At 42.2% G+C, this 10015-nt stretch overlaps 1 protein-coding gene across 2 annotated transcripts in view; it reads right to left on the bottom strand.

Moving 5' to 3' along the window:
- Nucleotides 1–373: 373 nt before the first annotated feature.
- slc6a6b (solute carrier family 6 member 6b) overlaps nucleotides 374–10015 on the bottom strand; it is a 30867-nt gene continuing 21225 nt past the window's right edge. For both annotated transcript variants that reach the window (XM_072665907.1, XM_072665906.1), the window contains exons 11-14: nucleotides 9409–9511; nucleotides 7803–7903; nucleotides 6598–6768; nucleotides 374–5200 (exon numbers count right to left, since the gene is read on the bottom strand). In XM_072665907.1, coding sequence (XP_072522008.1) covers nucleotides 5045–5200; nucleotides 6598–6768; nucleotides 7803–7903; nucleotides 9409–9511 — 531 coding nt within the window. In that variant the 3' untranslated portion in view covers nucleotides 374–5044. The remainder of the gene's footprint in view (nucleotides 5201–6597; nucleotides 6769–7802; nucleotides 7904–9408; nucleotides 9512–10015) is intronic.

Genomic DNA, 10015 nt, shown 5'->3' with positions numbered 1-10015 from the left:
CTCTCAGAGATAGAGTAGAACCCCTCTGTTCAGCTGTGGTGATCAGGAAAGCATCTCTGAATCTTCAACAGGTCCAACCTTGGGAGGATGGGCTATGATAGCAGAAGACCAATGGGACGCTTTAATGGTTCTTTAAATCTGGTCAGAACCGCTGCCTTTAGTAAAGAACCATTGACGAACTCCCTTTTTGGCGGTAATTTCCGTCATTTTTGTTTATTATCGTTATTCCATGAACTGGTTCATTCAAAGCCCTAGTAGATCATCATTCAATATCAAGGTCAATTCCCACATGCTGACCTTACTGCTGCTTACAGCTTTTTTTTTTTTTTTTTTTTTTAAATAATTACATGAAATAAACCAAACCAAAGCAGAGTTGTATTTAAAAATCCTTTTTAATATTTTTTTTTCATCACAAAATTGCCAAATTACAAATATCATCTATCAAAGCACATCCTAAAATATATATTTTTTATTATTATTATTTTCTCACTACAAATAATAAAACATGTAGTTGTAAATAATCAAGAAAGCAAGAAAACACTGACACTGAAAAAGTAGCAGGAACAGTAGATACAGTATGACTGACTGAACTCAAGGCCGAGCAGACGAGCCCAGGATGCGATCGTTGTGGAGTATTGATTATTTAATGCAAGTCAATTACGCTTTATCTGAGTTCCCTCATCACTCAAACTTCCACGACACAGCTGGGGGAGGCTAGACTCTCACTCCACTCTGCTCAGTATCTCGCACTGCTTTCTGGCGAGGACGACACGGCTGGCCAGTGCTGATGTCTGTTGACCAGAGCGTCTCTGCCTTAAACAGATATTCAGATATATTGACGAGAACCTGTAGAACTTTCACAGAACCTCCACAGAATGTAAAGGTCCTGTAGTAGCCCCTACGTCCAGGCCAGCCAAGAAGCGTTACTGCTCAGAGCAGGTTTCTAAACCTGACTGGGGTCCAGATCAAGACGTTTCCCATGTCTTCAAGAGACCACTGGTGTTTTTTTAGGCCTGTGGTGACGTGAAACCCAAACCCAATCAAATGAGGAACAACGGGGGCCGAGAGGATGGTTATGATTACCATGGCCTCGCGCTGCACGAAAAAGGGGATATTTATAGCGACAGCTTTCACTGCGGACACCATATCGTCCGTCTCCAGTGGGAATCTAGCCCATCATGACTCGCTTCTGTCCTGAGAATGAAATCTCTCTTCCTTCTGAAAGTCAAGCCTGGGAAGTTTGCGTGGATTTTTCCATGTTCTACTGGACAGTTTGCAAACCCTCCAGATTTCGTATCCCCCGGGTGCTATCCGTTTCCTCCTTAATGATCGCGCTCGCCCCAGCACCAGCTGCTGGGCATAAAGCAGCCAGGCCTTTTTGGCTCAGCTGTTCCAAGCTCCCTGACCCCTGTGACCTCCTGAATAGAATCGAGATGCACATTTATATTTATCCTCCCTCTCTCTTTTCTCTCTCTCTCGCTCTCCTTCTTTATCCATGCCCAGTTTTCCACTGCCTAAGCCTCCACTTCTGGTGGTGTATTTTAAGAAGCCATGCGTGTGTTAAGGAAAAAAAAAAAAAAAAAAACCTGGCTGACGACCAGCATTGTTGTTAAGGTCATTTTAAAGGGACGGTGTGTGCTGCTGGCCGCTCCTCGAGAGCACAAAGAGCACAGACGGAACTGAAGCACAGTCTGAACACAAGCATACAGGAGGAGCTATCGGTGCTGGCAAAGTTCAGCAAAAGCAGAAGGCTTTTTTTTTTCCAAAATAAATGTTTATTAAGAAATGTTTTTTTAGAAAAATGGTTTAGGTACTGCAAAATCTTCTTAAATACATTTCTCTGTGTGTTTTCATCATTGTTGCTTACAGGTTATCCTCAGGAATTAAAAATAAAAAGTAAAACATTATTTATTTATTTATTTATTTATTTTAAAGTTATCTTCTGGATTAAAACAATTAAAAAACATCGACCCCTTCGTCAATCTTAAAAATGAACAAAAGCAAAAAAAAAAACACAGAGGTCTAAAAAGGTGCTCTAAACGCTGGAAATCAGCCCTATCTCCTGTTTCCATGGGTCTGCGTCACTATCCTACCCTGAGACTGGTCGTTCAGCTCTGTACTGGGGAACTATAGGGCCTCTTGGTGTCTGCAGTGGGTCATATGATTGGATTTAGAACCTGAATATGTTTGAAGAAGCACCACTGAAGGACTGAGCTCGTGGTTAAGATGAACCTTCAGGTGAAGCCGTTGTGTTCAGCTGCAGGATCTCCTTGGAGGCTGAAGTTAAGTCACTACAGCAGCAGGAGCTGCTCATCACTGCAGCTTCAGTCTTAGCTTCTCATTAAAAACAGTTCAAACGGGTTCTAGATTTTTGTCACGGTGAGTAAAAAGGGTTCTTTTAGTGATGCCAGAGAAGAAGAACCGCTTTGGGCTCCGTAGAAAAGTAGATTGAAGAACTTTCAGAAGGTTTAAAGTCAATGTGAAGTTGACAGGTTCTTCCCACTGCAATCATGGTTCTTTAAGGAACCAAAAGTGGTTCTACTATGGGATTGTTAAAAGAACCATTTGTAGCACCATCATTTTTTGGGGTTCTAGATTGACTTTTTGTCATGGTGAGTACAAAGGGTTCTTTCGGTGATGCCAGAGAAGAAGAACCATTTGGGGGTTCCGTAGAGAAGTATTTTTGTAAAAGAGCCGAGGGTGAAGAACCTTTAGAGGGTTTAAAGTCAATGTGAAGTTGACAGGTTCCCCTTACTACAAAAATGGTTCTTCATGGAACCAAAATGAGGTTCTTCCATGGCGTCACTCAAAGAGCCGCTTGCAGCACCTTAACTGTAGGAGCTGGAGTAACGTGGCGTGTGATAAATTGGCCCCCTGATGTGCTGTTAGTACCATCACTCTAAAAGACAGGAACAACGCGACTAGCTCTACAAAGTATTGCACATTACAATTTGCAGCAAGCTTTCTTGCAGTTAACAGTTGTAGATGAGATTCTGTCCTATGAAAAAATAATAATAATAATAATAACTGCTGACAGAAGTCATATACAGTCTTAATATGCTGAATACAAAAGGCAAATGTGATAAATGTGAAAACAAAAGAATGAAACAATGCGCTGGATTTGACACAATAATAAAAAAATATAGAGATATAGAAATATATATATATATATATTTATATACTTTCAATTTTTAAATGGGTGTAGTTTAACGATTAGGGGGCGAAATCAATTTCACATTTCAACACTCCAGGATCAGAACGTGCCTAGTGGCGAAACACAAAGCCTAAGCTTATATCATCAATTTCATTTGTGGAGTAATCTGATTGGCCGGTGTGAAGCGGATATACATTCTGCTGAAGCTGGTTAATACGAATTGTGCAGTGGATGGTGATTAGGAGGTGTTGGAGGAGTGTTGAAAGGCGGGTAGGAGTGGATCTGTTACATCGATCTGCAAGTCCTCTGACTTTCGGATACCGCGCAGTCGGCTGTATATTCTGTGGGACTGTGCTGAAGGGCAGCTTTCATAAGCCTACATAAAAAAAATTGTGACATTGACGGTTTAGACGTTGTACGGCGTTTCTACAGGTTTACAGGTTAAGGATAATATGTTGAGGAAAGCGCTCGTTGCCAAATAAACACATGCAGCCTTTGCGGCCAGCATTTTCGTTTTTAATTGTCACGTAAAAGCTTTGCTGTCGCGCCAAATTATATTCTATCAGAATTTTACGATGAACGGACCAATAGAAATGCTCCAAAATGACCTGGGACAAAGTCTTTTTACATTGACCTCCATTGAAAGTTGCAACGCTTTTTTCCTTCTCCTGTAAAATTGGGTTGTTGTTTTTTCTAATTTTACCACAGCCTCTCCAACCGCCGCTAAAACACAACATCGCTAGAAAACGCACAGCTCCCCAGCTCTGATCCAGCAGCTAACAGACACCCGGGCTGGCCAACATTACACTACTAGTAATGTGGGGAGGATTTGCCATCAACCCACCTCTGAGAGAGCAAGGCCAATTGTGCCCTCTCTGACTCCGGCTGCTGATGGCAAAGCAGCACGCACCGGGGATATAACCAGTGAGATTCGAGATTCTTAATAAGCAGGTTCAAGTCAGTTGCGTCCTGTAGTCTTAAAAATGCTGGCCTTCAGTAAAGTGTTCCCGTGTGTTTTTAGTGGTTCTTCCAGCTTCTTTACTTTACTGACTCGAGAACTTTAGTGATGGCAAGAATTAGTGTGACCACTTGTGCTTTTAAAAGTCGAAGGTGAAGATGCTGGTTGACTCGCTTGCATTAAGTGCGGCGATGGTTTTAGCGTGTCAGGCTTGAAAAGCACCTGAAAAGCGAGTCGTAGTGTCCTCGGTGCGACTGTTAACGTAATGCTTTAGTCTAGAAGCTCTGGACTCGGCGTCGACGCAAACAACGAAAGAAGCACGACTTCAACACAGCGAACGGCTACAGCGATGTACGAACGTCTGTTTTCACACAGGGTCACATCCACAAAAACAACTGCAATACTGTCAGTGAGGATGACGCTGGCGTTTTCTCAGGGTACACTACTATTTTAAACACTTAACCATAAACACTTGATTTTTTTTCCATGGGTCGCCTTGGTTCTTTTGTGTCCACTCCATTAAAAACACAGATCACTTAAATGCCATTATTTACAGAAAACAAAAAGAAAAGAAAAATTGTTGTGTGATTTGAGATCAAATTAAATGTCCCTCTAATTACAGCAACAACAATAATAAAATATTAATAATAGTAATATAATAACAACATTATGATAAAAATATATTAAAAGCAGAGACAGATAAAAACAAATGTAACTTCTTCTGTAGAAAACAAAAAAGGACTCCTAGTGCAGATAGGGAGATATGTAAACCTGGTCCTACTACTATATATATATATATGTATATATATATTTCTTATTTTTTTATATATATATATATATATATATATATATATATATATATATATATATATATATATATGTATATATATATATAAAATGGAAAGCATATTGAATTCTCTCATAGAGAGCGCTCACATCATGGTTTCTACAATAGTGTGGGTGGGCTTGATCAAGCCATTGTTCCCGTTGGGGTCCAGAGGATGTGCCAGCTCAGGGTTCTTCGTACGGTACTCTTGGGGGCACGAACTCGCACCGCCTCGCACCGGGGCTGCCACCGCCTTAATCCTCTGCAATAAAATAAATAAATAAATAAATAAAAGATTCAAGGGGTTGGATATGTTAGATAATGACAGACGTCCAGATGGGCTAAGCCGTTTACGGCAGGCTTCAAGCGCAAATAGGACCTATCCTGCCCAGTAAAGCGTGTTATGCAAGAAACTGCCATATCAGCCTAAATGTACAGTTTATGTATCTGCAGCACTCACTGACCACCCTTCATTCACATACTGTCCAGTCAAAATAGTCATTAAAGGGCTCTTGTCATGTAAAATTAATGAAATTCACTCGTGTTCACTCCCCTATTCCATATCGCCCACATAATATTTAAAAAAACTAATTTCCTGTTTCTCTGATGTCCCCGCCTACTCAGCCTACCACCGTTTAGCTCCTCCCACTCATACCACAGCACTCAGGAGTGTTTCAGTTCTGCTTCTCTCCAGACTCAAGCCCTCAATGATGTTGAGGTCTGAACTCTGGGGTGGTCGGTCCATTGTTCATTGGTCTGTCTGATTTTCTCAGTAAGACCTGACTAATCAGCTCAGTGCACATCCACAGCACACAGTCATCTTCTCACGGTGGACATGAACACCTGGGGATGTTCTCAGGTCTGAGGCAAGAGTGGAGCTGGGGTGTTGTGTGTTTGAAGTTTAGTTTTGAAGACTTCATATGTTTTCCTCTGATTTTACCTTTTTAATCTCCTCCTCTCGTGAATAATGATGGACTAACTGCTTTGGCTGGAAATGACATTCATGAGGGGTGAACAGTACGATGGAAAAATGGAATTGAGCCAGGCATGAGAAGGCCCAGAGCTTGAATGCATGCTTAACAACAATGTACTGTAGGGATACCACTATTTTAGCCCTCAGAACTCCCTTCTGAATTTTCCGAATGGTTTCTGTGGCACTGATGAGGGTTCCCAAAAACGACCAAGTGGAATAATCTGATGGAACCAAACTTCATTTATTAACCTCTTCACACCTGAACCTGCATCTTTTCTAGACTGCACCCATGCACCTTTTAAACCACACACTTTACAAGCATAGCACAATTAGTAGGCGGCCCCACCATCCCGTTGGGAACGCTATGCTATATCAGGCTACGGTTGATGTTGGTCCTTAACCCATGCGAAATTCATAGGTCCAAAAGAAAGGAGTGGTGTGCGGGGAGGAACTGAAGAGGCTGGATGTTTTTCCTAACAACATGGAATGGTAGAGAACCGATTTGCATAAAATACTAATCGTGGCAGTTGAGCCAGGCAGACTATGCAAATTCCTTTAGCGGAAGGGCCACCATATACCAACATCTGCCCTACTATTTAAAACACGCCAAGCAAATAAAGAAGTCCAGCGGATAGTGTAATGGCGTTTGCTGGCAGTATCTGACTTTATGACATGGTAACGCTTACCTCAATGAGAGGCCCATCAGACTGGATGATCTTTATCACAACCACCATCGGTATGCAAATCATGGAGGCCAGGGCAAGGGTCCAGCCGACTCCAATGGACCAGTCAGGGTACTCGTACACTTTGTTGTATGTCAGAGGCTTGTACTTGACCAAGGAGAAGATGAAACATCCCTGGAGAAGACAGCAGAACATAGAGGGTCAAACATACTATAGGGGTGTAGGTCACTATGCCAAAACTGCTGATGATATGGCTATGGGCTTATTGTAGCTTGGGTGGTCTCCACTTCCATTATATGGAAGGTTCTTTTGGGTTCTAATTGGGTTCCATTCAGGTCTGTGGTGTAATAACAGAAAACTCCTGGTCTGAAAGGTTTAATGCCTCTAAAAGCCACATCATGAGATAATGTTCAGGCCAGAGATTGTTTGCTATGTGGTCCCACCTCTGTAAAGATATCCAGATCGTTCTACCTCTCTACAATGAACCACGCCAAACCTCCCCACTCTGATTAAGGACTGAATTATGCAGGTTTCGAAAAATACAGCCCTAAAAGAGACCTAATAAAGTGATAACAGAGAAGCCAATGGGGATGTGGTTCAGCCTATAGAGATCAGGCTGGAAATCAGTGGCCAGGGGGGAGCAGTCTGGACGCTATTCAACTGCAAGATATATGTGAGAAAGAAGAGGAGTTTAGCCTTTGGGACAGATAAAGGGCTATTTTGACCTTTAAAAGCTGGAAAAAGGGATTGTATGAACAAACAAGTGACTTTTTTTTTTTTTTGGGGGGGGGGGGGGGGGGGGGTCTCGTCACGCTCTTTCAGGGTGAAAAAAAAGTGCATTCCTGCTCTCACAGAAACTAATCCTATGCCCATCCTCAGCTCCCCATTCATCCTTGCTAGCAGGCAGATGGTCACTCCATCTGGACCTTAGCACTACAGCGGGCAGCAAGCAGGATTTTCACAGCAAATCCACAGCGGGGAAAAAAAGTGCTGCACCAGTGCTGCAGTTCCGCGGCTGGAGCTGGAGGAGCTGGACGACGGGGGTCTTTTGAGCTATTGTGTAACGCAACTGAAATGTACTGTCGAAATCACAGGTGATCTCCAGTTGAGAAGGCCTGGGGTTTGGGAGCCGGCCTCTTTAGGAGAACTCGAAATCAAGGTGAAAAAATAAATAAATAAATAAATAAATAAATAATAATAAAACCCACCACACAAAGAAAAGGCGTGATTACAGTCCAGCACCACTTCATCCAGGGATTTGGTCTGTAGCCAATCATGTCCTCAACTGCATCATAGAAATTATCAGCGCCTAAATGGAGGAAAGAGCCTGTTTAGTTATGTTACGTAACTGCACTCACAGCCTCACACTCAGGCAAATCAGGCACAATGGCATGATTCAGTGTGCTGAGCGCTGCTGGCTTTGTATAGGTTGACTAGGAGAGATACCGCGGGTGCAAGGTACATGCAGCATGCAAATCCATGTGTCACCCCATGTGTTAGCTCGTGTCTCTGATGTCATGGTGGTGAAAACTGAATGAGGATGGCATGAAGGTGTGCATGTGTGTGTGTGTGTGCATAAATACACATTTCTGGTCAAATCCCTCATAATAAGCATTAAAATATGCAAGGTAAAACAAACAGGAATTACTCAAACCCTGATAACGGGAAGTATGAGGGGGGAATTGGTCCCCAAAAAGCAGAAGGAACAATCGATTGCTACATTTAAAGCCATAATATGAGTAAATCTCAGAGCACAAAGCCTGACCGGGCTGACCATTAAACTGTTTACTCTTACTGACTAATGCTCTCTCTCTCAACAAAGCCCTGCCCACAAATCAAACGTTTCGCAACGCTAGCTGAATTCGCTAATCGGTTCCTCATTATTACAGTCATGTGAAGGAGTTAGGACACACTCTGTCTTGGTCATGCTGAATTTTCACTGGAGGTGTGCAAAGAGAACCCTGCTTATCCATCAAGGCATCAGGGCAAGACTCAAGATTCATCCGTCCACTTGGAGACTTCTGGACTATATATATGATATATATGATCCTATATATATGATCCTATCATGCTATATAACCCCTAACCCTATAACTGTTCCATCCTGGCTCCGCCTGACCTGGCTCTCCACTACCCTTCTGCCCGCTGTCCTGCCCTGGGGCCTCGTATTGATTGATCCTTACCTCACTGCAGGACCTTTTTTCTTAATTCAGTTTTATTTTATTGTTATTTTTATTCCTGTTTTGATTTTTATTATTATGATCCGGTGTCGACCTGAGGAGGACGGGTTCCCCTTTTGAGTCTGGGTTCCTCTCAAGGTTTCTTCCTCACGACCCGAGGGGCTGTTGCCACTAGCTTGCTCAAAAGAGGCTCGGACCCGGACCTCTGTAAAGCTTCTTTATGGCATAATTTGTTGTAAAAAGCTATATAAATACATTTTAATTTAATTAAATTCTATTTACAATTTAATATAATTCTATATATTAAATATAGTAATACATGTGTGTGTTAGGGGTGAGTTACAACTTTTTGAGGTTCATTTCTATTAATACCATTTTATCAATGATGTTTAAAGACGTTCCCTCAGTTGTGTTCAGAGTTTAGTTAGATTACCTCCATCTCTCAGTGTTGATCACATGAAGAGCTAATATCCAGATGTTTACCTATGCTACAGACAGAGGTTTCCAAGGGGTGTCCTAATTTGTTCACATGACTGTATAGGCATAAATACCGTCCGATTAATCATTCACACAAGTTGTGATGTTGTAAACGCTGCACAGACATGCTGTACGTTCACAGTCTTGTCACACTTACCATAAACCCAGGCTACAGCAATACATTCAAAGAATGCAACCCACAAAAGGCACACACCACTGGCTGCATAGTAGTCAAAGAGTTGAAACACGTACATGCCACCCTGGAAAAGAGAAAAACAAACAAAACAGAGACAGTTAATTCATGCAGGGCGAGACTGTCCAGGGCTGTACCATCTCTGAGAGGGGAGGGGGGCGGAGTGGCTGGCAGGCCTGAACAGTAGTCTAGTTTTCTCTGGACAATAAAATGGATAAAGGATTTAGTGGTCAGATGCTGCATATAGAGGCAGGACTGGAAATGTGTGACACTGTCAGTCCCGGATGGAGCTCCTAGTATAGCAATGAGACTCCCTGGGAGTCTCCCTGCACAAAGCAGGACAGCAGGGCCATAAAAAGCCTCAGCTGGAGAGATATCAGAGTAGCAATGTGATGTTGCAAAAGGCTGGAAGTGTGGAGGTGGGACATGCAATCCATAATTATATATATATATTTATTATAATATAATTATAATATATCATTATTATATATAATACAGTACAAGTGAGACAATCCACCATTTAACGCTGTCAAAGTACAGTCAAATGATCGACACAGTGCCTGAAGGTTTG

This window comes from Salminus brasiliensis, chromosome 21, assembly GCF_030463535.1.
Source record: "Salminus brasiliensis chromosome 21, fSalBra1.hap2, whole genome shotgun sequence".
Classification (NCBI taxonomy): Eukaryota; Metazoa; Chordata; class Actinopteri; order Characiformes; family Bryconidae; genus Salminus; species Salminus brasiliensis.
Note: the sequence above shows the minus strand (reverse complement) of the source record. Positions and strands in the feature narration are given on the sequence as shown.